The sequence below is a fragment of the Schistocerca gregaria genome, chromosome 2 (assembly GCF_023897955.1).
Source record: "Schistocerca gregaria isolate iqSchGreg1 chromosome 2, iqSchGreg1.2, whole genome shotgun sequence".
In the NCBI taxonomy this organism is placed as follows: Eukaryota; Metazoa; Arthropoda; class Insecta; order Orthoptera; family Acrididae; genus Schistocerca; species Schistocerca gregaria.
Window position 1 is genome coordinate 423997219 of NC_064921.1, and position 17462 is coordinate 424014680.

General features: G+C 41.9%; 1 protein-coding gene across 1 annotated transcript in view; it reads left to right on the forward strand.

Annotated features, from left to right (window-relative positions):
* Positions 1–17462, forward strand: part of LOC126323887 (nipped-B-like protein A) — a 486440-nt gene that overhangs the window by 427564 nt on the left and 41414 nt on the right. Inside the window, exons 23-24 of the mRNA XM_049994805.1 lie at positions 47–218; positions 12807–12917. Of these exons, the coding sequence (XP_049850762.1) occupies positions 47–218; positions 12807–12917 (283 nt within the window). The remainder of the gene's footprint in view (positions 1–46; positions 219–12806; positions 12918–17462) is intronic.

The window sequence follows — 17462 nt, forward strand, 5'->3', positions numbered from 1 at the left end:
GTATTTCTAATACTAAAATATGTGCTAATATGTACCTTTTCTCCAGTAAAATTTCACAGTATACACCTAAGGAACACCTGAAACTTTATGAAAAATCTCTACCACAACAACACAATATATCATTTGAGCCAAGTGAGATATTGAATGATTTAACTAATCAAGGACACAAAATGGCAAAAACTTCTGAAAGAAAGCAGCTTGTCCAGAAATACCTGGAGGTGAGTCAGAAATGAAACTACTTTTAAGTGCTCATTATTTTTGAGCTATGCTTGAGTAATTCAGAATTAAAATATAGCAAATAGATACAAGAAAACTACAGTACTGTTGTTACTGAGTTCATTTCATGGAAATATTTTCATTATTTTAGTAATTTTTGTCCATATTTTTAGATGCCTGCCGTACACACACACACACACACACACACACACACACACAATCTCAGACTCAGTGTGCTCAGGCAGCCAGCTATAATTTATTACTGTTATATTGCCAAACAAAAATTTAGAAGCCTTGGTTTTAAGGACTGCTAGTAGAAATATACACTCCTGGAAATGGAAAAAAGAACACATTGACACCGGTGTGTCAGACCCACCATACTTGCTCCGGACACTGCAAGAGGGCTGTACAAGCAATGATCACACGCACGGCACAGCGGACACACCAGGAAACGCGGTGTTGGCCGTCGAATGGCGCTAGCTGCGCAGCATTTGTGCACCGCCGCCGTCAGTGTCAGCCAGTTTGCCGTGACATACGGAGCTCCATCGCAGTCTTTAACACTGGTAGCATGCCGCGACAGCGTGGACGTGAACCGTATGTGCAGCTGATGGACTTTGAGCGAGGGCATATAGTGGGCATGCGGGAGGCCGGGTGAACGTACCACTGAATTGCTCAACACATGGGGCGTGAGGTCTCCACAGAACATCGATGTTGTCGCCAGTGGTCGGCGGAAGGTGCACGTGCCCGTCGACCTGGGACCGGACCGCAGCGACGCACAGATGCACGCCAAGACCGTAGGATCCTACGCAGTGCCGTAGGGGACCACACTGCCACTTCCCAGTAAATTAGGGACACTGTTGCTCCTGGGGTATCGGCGAGGACCATTCGCAACCGTCTCCATGAAGCTGGGCTACGGTCCCGCACACCATTAGGCCATCTTCCGCTCACGCCCCAACATCGTGCAGCCCGCCTCCAGTGGTGTCGTGACAGGCGTGAATGGAGGGACGAATGGAGACTTGTCGTCTTCAGCGATGAGAGTCGCTTCTGCCTTGGTGCCAATGATGGTCGTATGCGTGTTTGGCGCCGTGCAGGTGAGCGCCACAATCAGGACTGCATACGACTGAGGCACACAGGGCCAACACCCGGCATCATGGTGTGGGGAGCGATCTCCTACACTGGCCGTACACCTCTGGTGATCGTCGAGGGGACACTGAATAGTGCACAGTACATCCAAACCGTCATCGAACCCATCGTTCTACCATTCCTAGACCGGCAAGGGAACTTGCTGTTCCAACAGGACAATGCACGTCCGCATGTATCCCGTGCCACCCAGCGTGCTCTAGAAGGTGTAAGTCAACTACCCTGGCCAGCAAGATCTCCGGATCTGTCCCCCATTGAGCATGTTCGGGACTGGATGAAGCGTCGTCTCACGCGGTCTGCACGTCCAGCACGAACGCTGGTCCAACTGAGGCGCCAGGTGGAAATGGCATGGCAAGCCGTTCCACAGGACTACATCCAGCATCTCTACGATCGTCTCCATGGGAGAATAGCAGCCTACATTGCTGCGAAAGGTGGATATACACTGTACTAGTGCCGACATTGTGCATGCTCTGTTGCCTGTGTCTATGTGCCTGTGGTTCTGTCAGTGTGATCATGTGACCCCAGGAATGTGTCAATAAAGTTTCCACTTCCTGGGACAATGAATTCACGGTGTTCTTATTTCAATTTCGAGGAGAATATTTTAGGAATTGGTACTGGCAACAAATTATTACAATTGTGTTCAAAATTTAGGTCTGTGGGATGATGTTGAATACATTTCTACAAAACAGTTCCAGTTCTGAGTTTTTAATTTAAAATTTGCAATGTTTGGTTTTCATATGCTGTCATCAATTTCATTTCATAAAAGGCTAACACAACAATAATACAATTATATGGGGAAAGGTAACCAGTTACCTAGTAGAAGAAGTGTTGAGCATGGAACAGTCAGATGAACAAAGTAATAATTGGTACAATGAAAAGCCAGCCAAAGTTGCAAATGTCACTTTTTTTTTTTTATTCAGTCGATGACTAGTTTTGGTTTGGGACCCATTTTCAAATCATTGTAACGTGAAAACCATGTCAAAAATATGCAAATGAACAGTTACAATGCATATGTTATCTGTATGCACTGTAACTGTTCATTTGCACATTCTTGACATGGCTTTTGCATTTTTGAAAATACCGTTTTGACTATCTATTATGGTGATTTGAAAATGAGTCCCTGCCTGAAACTAGTCATCAAGTGAATAAATTTTTGAAAAAAGGTGAATTTTGCAACTTTGGCTGGTTTTTCGTCGTTCTGAGTAACAGATGTTTTTGATTAGATTAGATTAGATTAATACTTGTTCCATAGATCATGAATACGACACTTCGTAATGATGTGGAACGTGTCAGATTAATGAGAGATGTCTGTACAAGATCTTACATTACACAAAATATTGCATGACACTAATGTTTAAGTTAGTTTTTTTTCCCTCCCTTAATTTATATCTAAAAATTCAGCCAATGAGTAGAAGGAGTTGTCATCTAGAAATTCTTTTGATTTATTTTTAAATGTTGGTTGACTATCTGTCAGGCTTTTGATGCTGTTTGGTAGGTGACCAAAGACTTTTGTGGCAGCATAATTTACCCCTTTCTGTGCCAAAGTCAGATTTAACCCTGCATAGTGAAGATCATCCTATCTCCTGGTGTTATAGTTATGCACACTGCTATGACTTTTGAACTGGGTTGGATTATTAACAACAAATTTCATAAGTGAATATATATACTGTGAGGTTACTGTGATGATCCCTACAACCTTAAATAGATGTCTGCAGGATGACCGAGGGTGGGCTCCAGCAATTATTCTGATTACACGTTTTTGAGCAATGAATACTTTTCTACTCAACGATGAATTACCCCAGAATATGATACCATACAAAAGCGGTGAATGAAAGTAGGCATAGTAAGCTAATTTACTGAGATTCTTATCACCAAATTTTGCAATAACCCTAGTAGCATACGTAGCTGAACTCAGGCGTTTCAGCAGACCATCAATGTGTTGCTTCCAGTTTACCCTCTCATCAATGGACACACCTAAAAAATTTGAAAATTCTACCTTACTGTGTTTAATCAAAATTTAAAGAGAGTCCGTTTGCTGAGAACCACTTACTAATTTTGTGAAAAACATCATTTACAATTACATCACTTAGTTCTTGGTTTTTGGGTGTTATTACTATACTTGTATCATCAGCAAAAAGAACTAACTTTGCATCTTCATCAAAATGAAATGGTAAGTCATTAATGTATATCAAGAACAGCAATGGACCTAAGACCGAACCTTTGTGGGACCCCATACTTGATAGACCCCAGTTCGAGGAATCAGCTGTTGGTTTAACAGCTGACCCACAATCATTCCAGCATACTGGGAGTTCGAAAATAATAATTACTGTAGCTTAACTATTTAACTTTATTTTCGTCATCAGAGCACACTCAGGGTGCACTCTAAGCTTCGGACAAGAACTATTAGACAATTTACTTGACCCCATAGCAGCGGATGGGCTATGCAAAGCCATTGTTTAATCTCTATCTCTTATATGAATGCATTTTCTTCAATGAGATTGCATGAAACAATCAAGACATTGGGACTATTAATAGTAAAGTAATTTGGTAACCATATCAATAGGAGGGCAAGTCTCTTGTTTTTATTTATTTATGTTTGCTGCAGTACTTTCATACATGCAGATGAGTTTATGTTGCCAATAAATTATATTTTTAAAAACTCCTGTTAAGTATTGTAAAATAAAATATTTCATTATAGAAAATATGAGACTGATCATGTAATTGATTTTCTATATGTCCCTTAGATCAGTTCAGCATGTAAATGTACAGGTGAATTGTGTTATAACAAAATGAACATATACACCATGCTGTTGTTGTTGTGGTCTTCAGTCCTGAGACTGGTTTGATGCAGCTCTCCATGCTACCCTATCCTGTGCAAGCTTCTTCATATTCCAGTACTTACTGCAACCCACATCCTTCTGAATCTGCTTAGTGTATTCATCTTTTGGTCTCCCTCTACGATTTTTACCCTTTTCACTGCCCTCCAATACTAAATTGGTGATCCCTTGATGCCTCAGAACGTGTCCTACCAACCGATCCCTTCTTCTAGTCAAGTTGTGCCACAAGCTCCTTTTCTCCCCAATTCTATTCAATGCCTCCTCATTAGTTATGTGATCTACCCATCTAATCTTCAGCAGTCTTCTGTAGCACCACATTTCGAAAGCTTCTATTCTCTTCTTGTCCAAACTATTTATTGTCCACGTTTCACTTCCATACGTGGCTACACTCCATACAAATACTTTCAGAAATGACTTCCTGACACTTAAATCTATACTCGATTTTAACAAATCTCTCTTCTTCAGAAACACTTTCCTTGCTATTGCCAGTCTACATTTTAAATCCTCTCTACTTTGACCATCATCAGTTATTTTGCTCCCCAAATAGCACAACTCCTTTACTACTTTAAGTGTCTCATTTCCTGATCTAATACCCTCAGCATCACCCGACTTAATCCGACTACATTCCATTATCCTCGTTTTGCTTCTGTTGATGTTCATCTTATATACTCCTTTCAAGACACTGTCCATTCCGTTCAACTGCTCTTCCAAGTCCTTTGCTGTCTCTGACAGAATTACAATGTCATCGGCGAACCTCAAAGATTTTTTTTCTTCTCCATGGATTTTAATACCTACTCCGAATTTTACTTTTGTTTCCTTTACTGCTTGCTCAATATACAGATTGAATAACATCGAGGAGAGGCTACAACCCTGTCTCACTCCCTTTCCAACCACTGCTTCCCTTTTGTGCCCCTCGACTCTTATAACTGCCATCTGGTTTCTGTACAAATTGTAAATAGCCTTTCGCTCCCTGTATTTTACCCCTGCCACCTTTAGAATTTGAAAGAGAGTATTCCAGTCAACATTGTCAAAAGCTTTCTCTACGTCTACAAATGCTAGAAACGTAGGTTTGCCTTTCCTTTTTCTTTCTTCTAAGATAAGTCGTAAGGTCAGTATTGCCTCACGTGTTCCAGTATTTCTACGGAATCCAAACTGATCTTCCCCGAGGTCGGCTTCTACTAGTTTTTCCATTCGTCTGTCAAGAATTCGTGTTAGTATTTTGCAGCTGTGGCTTATTAAACTCATTGTTCGGTAATTTTCACATCTGTCAACACCTGCTTTTTTTGGGATTGGAATTATTATATTCTTCTTGAAGTCTGAGGGTATTTCGCCTGTTTCATACATCTTGCTCACCAGATGGTAGAGTTTTGTCAGGACTGGCTCTCCCAAGGCTGTCAGTAGTTCCAATGGAATGTTGTCTACTCCGGGGGCCTTGTTTCGACTCAGGTCTTTCAATGCTCTGTCAAACTCTTCACGCAGTATCGTATCTCCCATTTCATCTTCCTTTACATCCTCTTCCATTTCCATAATATTATCCTCAAGTACATCGCCCTTGTATAGACCCTCTATATATTCCTTCCATCTTTCTGCTTTCCCTTCTTTGCTTAGAACTGGGTTTCCATCTGATGTTCGTACTGGTGGTTCTCTTATCTCCAAAGGTCTCTTTAATTTTCCTGTAGGCAGATAAGCCTTTACATCCTTACATTTATCCTCTAGCCATCTCTGAACACCAACATTTCCTCTCCAACCTCAACTCCTTTGGTTCCATCAGATTCACCTGGTCCTACTCCAAATCCCATGTCACTTTCCTTGACGTTGACCTCCATCTGTCCAATGGCCAGCTTCACACATCCGTCCACATCAAACCCACCAACAAGCAACAGTACCTCCATTATGACAGCTGCCACCCATTCCACATCAAACTTCCCTTCCCTACAGCCTATATCTTCGTGGCAAACGAATCTGCTCCAGTCCGGAATCCCTGAACCATTACACCAACAACCTGGAAACAGCTTTCGCATCCCGCAAGTACCCTCCCGACCTGGTACAGAAGCAAATAACCAGAACCACTTCCTCATCCCCTCAAACCCAGAACCTCCCACAGATGAACCACAAAAGTGCCCCACTTATGACAGGATACTTTCCGGGACTGGATCAGACTCTGAATGTGGCTCTCCAGCAGGGAAACAACTTCCTCAAATCCAGCCCTGAAATGAGATCCATATTTCATGAAATCCTCCCCACTCCACCAAGAGTGTCTTTCCGCCGTCCACCTAACCTTTGTAACCTCTTAGTTCATCCCTATGAAATCCCCAAACCACCTTCCCTACCCTCTGGCTCCTACCCTTGTAACCGCCCCCAGTGTAAAACCTGTCCCATGCACCCTCCCACCACCACCTACTCCAGTCCTGTAACCCGGAAGGTGTACACAATGAAAGGCAGAGCCAAGTGTGAAAGCACCCACGTGATTTACCAACTGACCTGCCTAGACTGTGAAGCTTTCTATGTGGGAATGACCAGCAACAAACTGTCCATTTACATGAATGGACACAGGCAGACAGTGTTTGTTGGTAAAGAGGATCACCCTGTGGCTAAACATGCCTTGGTGCACGGCCAGCACATCTTGGCACAGTGTTACACTGTTCGGGTTATCTGGATAATTCCCACTAACACCAACCTGTCAGGACTCCGGAGATGGGAACTTGCCCTTCAGTATATCCTCTCTTCTCGTTATCTGCCAGGCCTCAACCTCCTCTAATTTCAAGTTGCCGCCGCACGTACATCACCTGTCTTTCAACAACGTCTTTACCTCTGTACTTCCGCCTCAACTAACATCTCTGCCCAAACTCTTTGCCTTTACATATGTCTGCTTGTGCCTGCCGGGATTGGAATGACTCCTTACCCTCTCCCTTAAAACCCACATCCTTTCGTCTTTCCCTCTCCTTCCCTCTTTCCTGAAGAAGCAACCGTTGGTTGCGAAAGCTTGAATTTTGTGTGTATGTTTGTGTTTGTTTGTGTGTCTATCGACCTGCCAACGCTTCTGTTTGGTAAGTCACATCATCTTTCTTTTTAGATATATTTTTCCCACGTGGAAATTTTCCCTCTATTATATTCATATCATTAATTTGACCCCAGCAGTTACGTTTGTTTTTGTCACTGTTGCATTTCGAAATCTTTTCTGTCCTCTTATTTTCTCTTTCTGTTTTTGCCAGTAGTTTCACTTTGAATTCACCTTCTCGTTTTTACCGTAATCTACTATACAATTTTATCCCGCCTATATATACTCAATAATACGTAACCCACTTCCAAACCATAACCAAAAAAAAATTTTCCGCTTTCAACACTACCGCTACTATAAAATCCACAGTTTCTAGTTCACAAACAGTTCCTTTCACCTATTAAACAACCACTTCGGCTAGTTCTAATAACTTTCTCTTTATTTCCATTTCCATTTTTCCCACGTCACTGATCATTTTTAATCGCTTCCCACAGGTTTTAACGTCATTATTTCTTCGTCAGACAATTGTTAGCCTTATTTTCATAATCTGCCACCACAAGACAACTCCTTTTAATACATTTACACGTAGTGTTTTCGAAATTTTCCCGAATTTCTCCACCCTTTAACGTGTTTTGGCGGCAACACAACCACCTAACCTTTATGCACATCGTTGTCTACCAACCCAAGTTCACCACAGGATCAACATAGCCCAGCTTTAGCCAACACTTTTTCGCCTTTTTTCACACCATATTTGCAGTTGCTTTCTAGTTCACCTTTATCTCTCCCCTATATATTTTTTTTTATTTTCATTTTCATTTCAGCCTCATGTTACACTTTCCACCTTCTAATACCATGTCACCCTCACAACACCCCCACAATGACCCCATTAAGTTTTATTTACATTCCCTCTGCAAACATGGCTTCGCCCTAGCCAGATTATGCTCCCATATTTTATTTTCTCAGGCTTGTCTGACATTTGGCATTACCCCCAAAGGCCTCACACTTAAAGTTCCCATCTCTGGCTGCAACCCTTCTTTCCATCAGTCCCTATACCAGTTCCAAACTGAACAATCCATTGCCCTCACCCACCTAATCCTTCACCTACACATCAACTCAGCCAATGAACACACCCGTCAACTCCTATCCTCAATAAAAGTCCTCATCTTTCCTCTCCCACATCCACACCCTCTGTTCAGAGGCCAACCGCAAATTAGAACAGCATGCCACCCTCCACCTCAAAAAACTATCCAATCTCCTGGTTTCCCACCTCCCGAAAGGCAACTCACTCACCCTTCACAACCTTTCCAGCAAACCTCAACCTATTCTCATTGCACACAAACCCAGTCTCTCCCATCTACTCAATCTCCCACTTCCAGCTCCACTCCCTCCAAAACCTCAAAATTCCAATCAACACAATTTGGAACCACATCACCCTAATTCAGTGGTTAACCTTTCCTCCAAACATCTCTCCCAATCTGCCCTTGTCAAATATTTACTGTCCTACACTCATACTCTCTGCTGGAAATATCACTTTGCCATGAAGAAAAATGATCCTAATCCTACTCCTAATGATCCAACTCCCCAAGACACTATCCAAATTGAACCCTGCCTGGAAAAGTTCCGTCCTCCGTCACAGCGGGACCCACCTCCTCTTCCTCAAAATCAGCCTCTCCAAACCTTCCAGTAATTTCTGACTTACAGCCTTGCCTCTCAATCCTTCTTAAGAAACCTTAATCCTACTCCCAACATCACCACTGCTAAAGCCCAAGCTATCCGTGATCTGAAGGCTGTCCGATCCATCGTCATTCTTCCAGTGGACAAGGGTTCCACGACCGTGTTACTTGATCGCCGGGAGTATGTGGCTGAGGGACTGCGTCAGCTTCCAGACAACACAAGTTTGCCAAGGTAATCCCATTCCTGATGTCCAGGCGGAGCTTCAAGGAATCCTCAGAACCTTAGGCCCCCTGCAAACCTTTCACCTGACTCCATCAACCTCCTGACCCCACCGACACCCCGCATCCCTACCTTCTTCCTAAAATTCACAAACCCAATCATCCTGGCCGCCCCATTGTAGCTGGTTACCAAGCCCCCACAGAATGTATCTCTGCCAACGTAGATCAACACCTTCAACCCATTACATGCAGTCTCCCATCCTTCATCAAAGACACCAACCACTTTCTCGAATGCCTGGAATCCTTACCCAATCTGTTACCCCCAGAAACCATCCTTGTAACCATTGATGCCACTTCCTTATACACAAATGATCCGCATGTCCAGGGCCTCGCTGCGATGGAGCACTTGCTTTCATGCCGATCACATGCCATCCTACCTAAAACCTCTTTCCTCATTACCTTAGCCAGTTTCATTCTGACTCACAACTTCTTCACTTTCGAAGGCCAGACATACCAACAATTAAAGGGAACAGCCATGGGTACCAGGGTGGCACCCTTGTACGCCAACCTATTCATGGGTCGCTTAGAGGAAGCCTTCTTGGTTACCCAAGCCTGCCAACCCAAAGTTTGGTACAGATTTATTGACTACATCTTCATGATCTGGACTCGCAGTGAAGAATAAATCCAAAATTTCCTCTCCAACCTCAACTCCTTTTGTTCCATCAGATTCACCTAGTCCTACTCCAAATCCCATGCCACTTTCCTTGACGTTGACCTCCATCTGTCCAATGGCCAGCTTCACACATCCGTCCACATCAAACCAACCAACAAGCAACAGTACCTCCATTATGACAGCTGCCACCCATTCCACATCAAACGGTCCCTTCCCTACAGCCTAGATCTTCGTGGCAAACGAATCTGCTCCAGTCCGGAATCCCTAAACCATTACACCAACAACCTGAAATCAGTTTTCGCATCCCGCAACTACCCTCCCGACCTGGTACAGAAGCAAATAACCAGAGCCACTTCCTCATCCCCTCAAACCCAGAACCTCCCACAGAAGAACCACAAAAGTGCCCCACTTGTAACAGGATACTTTCCGGGAATGGATCAGACTCTGAATGTGGCTCTCCAGCAGGGATACGACTTCCTCAAATCCTGCCCTGAAATGAGATCCATCTTTCATGAAATCCTCCCCACTCCACCAAGAGTGTCTTTCCGCCATCCACCTAACCTTCGTAACCTCTTAGTTCATCCCTATGAAATCCCCAAACCACCTTCCCTACCCTCTGGCTCCTACCCTTGTAACTGCCCCCGGTGTAAAACCTGTCCCATGCACCCTCCCACCACCACCTACTGCAGTCCTGTAACCCGGAAGGTGTACACAATGAAAGGCTGAGCCACGTGTGAAAGCATCCACGTGATTTACCAACTGACCTGCTTACACTGTGAAGCTTTCTGTGTGGGAATGACCAGCAACAAACTGTCCATTTGCATGAATGGACACAGGCAGACAGTGTTTGTTGGTAAAGAGGATCACCATGTGGCTAAACATGCCTTGGTGCACGGCCAGCACATCTTGGCACAGTGTTGCACTGTTCGGGTTATCTGGATACTTCCCACTAACACCAACCTGTCCGGACTCCGGAGATGGGAACTTGCCCTTCAGTATATCCTCTCTTCTCGTTATCCGCCAGGCCTCAACTTCTGCTAATTTCAAGTTGCCGCCACTCATACATCACCTGTCTTTCAACAACATCTTTGCCTCTGTACTTCCGCCTCGACTGACATCTCTGCCCAAAGTCTTTGCCTTTACAAATGTCTGCTTGTGTCTGTGTATGTGCGGATGGATATGTGTGTGTGTGTGCGAGTGTATACCTGCCCTTTTTTCCCCTTAAGGTAAGTCTTTCCGCTCCCGGGATTGGAATGACTCCTTACCCTCTTCCTTAAAACCCACATCCTTTTGTCTTTTCCTCTAACCTAAAAAACTGCCCAGTCCCCTCCACACAGCCCCTGATACCAGTGTAGCTGCTGTCTGTGTATTGTGGACCCCTGACCTATTAAGCGGAACCCAAAAACATACCACCGTGTAGTGCAAGTTGAGGAATCTGTGGCCTACGGTTGCAGAACCATCGGAGCCTCAGATTCAGACCCTCCATTCGACTCTATACCAAATGCCTGCAGTCAGCCTTGTTGATGCTGCTACAGATTGTGAGCTCTGCTTTCACCTCATAAGCAAGACTGTCTGTCTTTACCAGCTAACTGTCCAAAACCAGAGAGAATTTCTTCTAATCCAAAGTGACAGACATTGTTAGTACTGACATGACCCACCATGCTCTTTATGGCATCTGAAAGCACCTATTGCACATCTGAAATGACTCATCTTGGTGTGCACAGAAAGTGCACACTGGATTCCTTCCCATCCTTGGCTGCCATATTCCTAAGGGCCCCTGTTACATGCCCAATGTTGAAGCTCCCAACTACCAGTCATCTCACCATCTGTTACAGCCCAGATCATGCTAGCTGATAGCCTTACCCTGAAACAGGGCAAGCAACTACATCTGGGTCAGAATGTGTATCAGATACAGACAGTGGCTGAAACCTGCTTGTCAGATAAGCTGATGAGGCCCACCGATGGACCCCCGGAATGTCTTTCACTGCTTGCCACACTCAACCATTTGTGAATGGTCGACCTCTGTGCAGGCATTACCCAGACCAGCTATAGTAGTGGGCTGATCAGGAGCCACATGAGTCATGCTGGATGTCCGTAGGATCCTCACGTCCAGCCCTCCACAGTGATGCCCATTGGTGACAGCCTCAAGCTGTATGACCGAAGTTAGCCTGGAGCTGTGAGTGAAGGGTCACCAACTCCGCTTGCATCTCAACACAACAATCTCAGTTCTTACCCATTCTAAAGGCAGTGGAAATATATTTTAGAAGGTTTTTAAAATGTAGAACTGTCTTGATAAATACACAGACATGCACAAACTTTAAAAGTTTTGAACTAAAGAGCACAGAGGAAATTAAAATACTGCAAGTCTCTGTTGTCTGTTATATGGTGTGAGTGGTAAACAACACTTGAAAAATTGTGATCTCATCCCATATTCCAGTAGTCTGTTCCTGATATTTGTTGGTGATTGCCTGTTACTCTGGCCCTGATTTCAACTGTTATCTGTCTGTTCGGCAGAGCCAGCAGAACAATCCTACAATCATCTCATGGTGTAGTCATTCTGGAATAATATATACATTGCCTTTGTTTTTACAGCTTCAAACAAGTGTTTTTACATATTATCAAGATGATATTATTGCCATTCCTATAAATGCACAAACATGAAACCTTAATTTCGAAAACACTTACATTGCACATTTTTTCCTTCTAATAAACTTTTGTGATTCCTTTCATAATATATTATTTCAGCTTGATATTACAGCTAAAAGTATAGTCTGCATCTTTTACTGGCAAGCACTGTGGTGTGAAATGCTACATTAACAGAAAAGTTGATTATCTAAGATTTGTAATTATCTCATTGAACAGCACTTCTAATATGCCAAAAGGTTCTCAAAAACACAAGTTTACTATTTTTGAAGGGTTTCTACACTGTTTTAGTCTGGAAATATCCTTAAGCAGACCAAGTGCTCATCCAGTAATGATGATGATGATATAATAATGATAATAATAATAATAATAATAAGGCTAGTTGCCATTTCCATTTTCTTGTACAGTTCAAACGACTCCTTGAAACTGACCTTGAAGATCCTGATATCTCTATTGGCAGAGAACATGGAAATGAAGAATACATTGCATTACTGAAAAATAAAATGAATGGAAACAAGGTTAGTATGTCCATTTTCAGAGTAAATGAAAATTACAATATTAGCTTGTCATGTAACTTGCTATATTTCTTCTTTCTTTTTTAATTAGTAGTAATAGCAGTACTACTTCCACTACTACTACTACTATTATTACAGTAGTAGTAGTAGTAGTAGTAGTGGTGGTGGTTGGTGTTGTTTTGTAATTCATCCATGATCATTTTTATAAGGATGTTGGATATGTTACAGCATTTCAATTTAGGAACAAACAAAAAATCATATATAGAGCCATTTACGTGCTTACACGTCTGGTTTGACATGGATAGGACAAGTAGTTGTCTGTGGGCTTGTAGTAGATACCATCCTGGCATTTGCCCGAAGTATTTGCAGAAACCACAGGAAATCTAAATCAAGATGGACCATCATCATCCCAAATACACTGCCACTCTACTTTAAACAGTGCAGCCTTATTTAGCTTATCCCTTGTGTACAGTAATATTTTCCAAAGAATTTGTTAGCAATTTAAAACACTACACTTTTCATTCATTTCTCAGTATATTACATATACTGTACACACACATTTCATAATGTAATACTATATAAACTATCAGCTGACATGAAGACCACAGCAGTGATGTTTGTTCCCTGTTTTGCGTACTCTAACTTCCCATTTTCTAGTGTGAAAAACTGAGTCAGTATCCCTCTATAATTGTGAGATGTTGAACTCAAAAAGAGAATAAAATGTTAGTATTATACATTGCAGGAAACAAAGGAAAAAAGATAAAATTATAGAGTGGAAGTTATCTGAAATGACAGAAATAGTTTATCATTATTTAATTGAGTTAAACTTTTTTATCCAACTCTATTCTGTATTATTATGTAAGTCTTCACTGTGTACAGGGTAAAGTAGCTAAACTGTACACCTAAAATATTTTTCTGGGACTGTGTTAAGATATCATAAATGTAAAAACATCTAGGATCAGGTCCCAGGCCTGTTGCAACTAGCCAACTGAGTTTTTGAGAAGATCCTCGCTAAAAGACATATAGTTTTCTTCTCATAGCTACATTGTGTATGGAGACATTGGTAACATTCCGCTTTTCAAAAGAAGCTATAATAATTGCTTCCACATGTATCATAGTCTTAAAAGAGATGAATTCAATGGCATTTCATTCATCAAAATCAGAATTCTAATTTCAGAGTAATTACATTATTTAGAACTTAGGTTTTATCTGCTGTGAAGATGGCAGTCATTTATGTCTTACGCAGAAGTTCGTGTTGTTATACACAACTACCATGTCTGGCTGATAGGACACTCCAGCTTGATGCAGCTAAGAGAATATACATACAGAAGCAGAACAGTGAAAAAGGTGTAATTTAAAACTTATGCTAATCACAACTGACTAAATATTGTTGGTCTGACACCAGTTAGATGGCAAAGGATGTAGCACCTAAGGGCGATTCACCAGTTACCTATAGTTAAACTTCTGTTGTTTCTGCCAGAGTGACAAAAGAAAGGTGAATGTCAAAAATGGATTGGATTTCTAAAACAAGAAAGTGAGGTTTAAAGAGCATTAGATAATAGCCCCTCGACATGAGTTTAATGCCAAGATAAAAAATTAGCACAACAAAAAGGTAATCGCAAAGACTGTGGTCATAAACACTTCCTTAAAATGTTGTGGAACATCATTCCCGGAAAAATATCATAACTTATTTCAATTGAAATAAGTTACACTCCCTTAAAATTCTGTTTACACAGTTTGTGAATCTTGTATGTTCAGATTGCAAACATTGTTATCCTTAAATTCTGAAATGCTATTTCTTCAATAAATATGCAGATAAACTGATTACACCACTGTAATATGGACTTTTCTCTGTTGCAGTTGTGTGCTGGTATCTGGACGCTTTGATAAATTTTCAACTACTAAATATTAGAAAGCACTTCTGAGCACAGTTATATTACACTTTTTGTTACAATTGATGTATATGTTAACCGAAGTTGTGTAAAATTCAGCATTTTGTAGAGTTCCTAGGTAATGTATAGAATGCTTAAAATTGAATGAAAAATATGGAAAGACTAAGATTTTATACATGGCCAAATTGTCTGCTGGCAAAGTATGAGGGCATTTTGAAAAGTAAAGATACAATGGCTCGCAGTCCTTAAATAGAACATTTATTTAGAAAACGTCAATTACATCTTATTAACTGGACTATTTGTTATTTTTCGACATAATCACCCCCGTTATCCAAACATTTGTTAAGTCGGTGCACAAGCTTTTGTATCCCACAGTTATAGAAGGTTGCCGCCTGTTGTCGGAACCACATCTCAACTTCATCTTTGATCTCTTCATCGTCGTGGAATGATTTTCCACCAAGATGTGACTTCAAGTAACGGAAGACATGGAAGTCGGTGGGCGCACGGTCCGGGCTGTATGTGCAGATGGTCCAATATGTCCCTGTGTGAGGCCGAGCGTTGTCATGATGCAAACGGACTCCTTTTGTCAGTATTCCCCTGCGTTTGTTTTGAATTACCCTTCAAAGACGTTTCCAAGTCTGTCAATATGCAGCAGCCTTAATTGTCATTCCAGGAGGCATAAAATCCAACAGAAGAATGCCTTGTCTATCCTAAAAAACAAAAGCCATGATTTTCTTCGTTGAAATCGACATTTTGCATTGCTTGTCTTTTGGTGAACTTGAATGGCACCATTGCATTGATTGTTGCTTGGATTCAGGTGTATGGTGATAAACCCACGTCTCGTCACCAGTCACAGTGTGACCAAGGAACTCATCACCTACTTCAGCATAGCGTGTGAGGAAGTCGAGTGCAAAGCCCATCCCTTTCTTTTTGTGTTCTTCCGTTAACAGTTTTGGAGCCCAGCGCACACACAATTTCATGTACCCTAACTTGACAGTCACAACGTCATAAAGAGTTGTCATTGACAGGTCCGACATGATCTGAAGTAATTCTTCCAATGTGAGACGTCTATTCACACGAATTGCTTCCTCCGTTCTCCGAAGAATGGCATCAGAGATCACAGATGGCCGACCTGTACTTTGTTCATCATGAACATTGATCCTACCTTGAGAGAAATGACGACACCATTTCGTTACATTTTGTCGATTCATAATGTTCACATAAACAGAAACAATTTCTTTGTGAATATCCGCTGGGCACTGATCTTTTGCATGAAGAAAACATATGATGGAGTGCACTTTGCATTTGGCGGGATTCTGAATCAGCGCAGCCATTTTAAACACGATCTGCTCCAACCGGAAACAACATTCAACTGCCGAACGACCGTGAGGAGAAAGTTAACGGTTCAAGGTTAACACCAATGTTGCCAATTGCTTACCAAAATTCTTGTGTTCCTCTGGCGTACGGTCTATCTTTACTTTCCGAAATACCTCCATATATAATACACCTAATCCCACCATTATTTTCACACCACCACTGTTTGTGCCGGTGTTTGAATCTTTGTTTAATGGTTGCGAAGACTTACAAATATCACCATAATAGTTCTGCAGTGTATAGCATCCAGCTAAAGTTCCACAGATGCTCTTCTGCCATCCTTTCCTGTTGTTCTTGTGTCATGATGTTGGAAGGGAGTGTAGTGCCAAGGCAGGAATCACACCATGCTAACATGCAATGATGGTTCTGTGATGAATTACCTCAAGTGAGAGCCAGTGCCACTAAAAATTGTGTGACTAAAACCAGCTATCAAAAGTTAGTCAACAATGCAAAATAGACTAAGATGACCATGAAGAAGGAATCACTGGGCTATTGGCTGCTGAAACACTATGAAGTGATGATCATCAAGAATAAGACCAAGTTGATCTATCCTGCTAAAGAAGTTACAAGTGCTATTCAGTTTTACATCACAAACTCCAACATACTCCATAAGGCTCATTAGGCTATTGGTCATTGAGGGCAGGACAGGATGTTGAAAGAATTTTCACCCAAGTATAAGTACATTACCCTTCATGATATTAAGCAGCTGTACATTCACCTTTCTGAGCCTTGCCAGAAGAATCAAGAAGGTAATGTGGTCAAGCCAATGGTTTTTCTCCATAATTCAGTTCCCGTTGTCAGGTTGATCTTATCAGTTTTCAGCCCCATCCTGATAGGGAGTACACGTTTATAATGGTCTGCTAAGATCATCTCACAGTTCTCATGACTCTAAAATCAGAGGGAGGAGAAGATGAGCCTACAACCTCATTCACAAATTTACTTTGCTTGGTGCTCAAATGATTCTACAGTCTGATAACAACAGAAAATTTGCAAACAGTGTGGTAAGCAGCCTAAAGGGGTATTGGCCCACTGTGAAGATCATCCAAGCAACATCACTCACAAAGCCAGTGGATCATCAAAAGAGCAAATTAGGAAACTGAAAATATAGTGTGTGCTCGGATGCAATATGCAAAACCTAGTTGCTGGAGTGAGCTTTTCTTTCTGGAATTAACAGTTCATCATACGAAGCTTTGTTGGGCTGCAAAGCTAGAGTAGGTACCTCAACAGTATCCTGATGACGTTTTACGAGACATAGAGACTGAGGAAGAGCTGGAAAAAATAA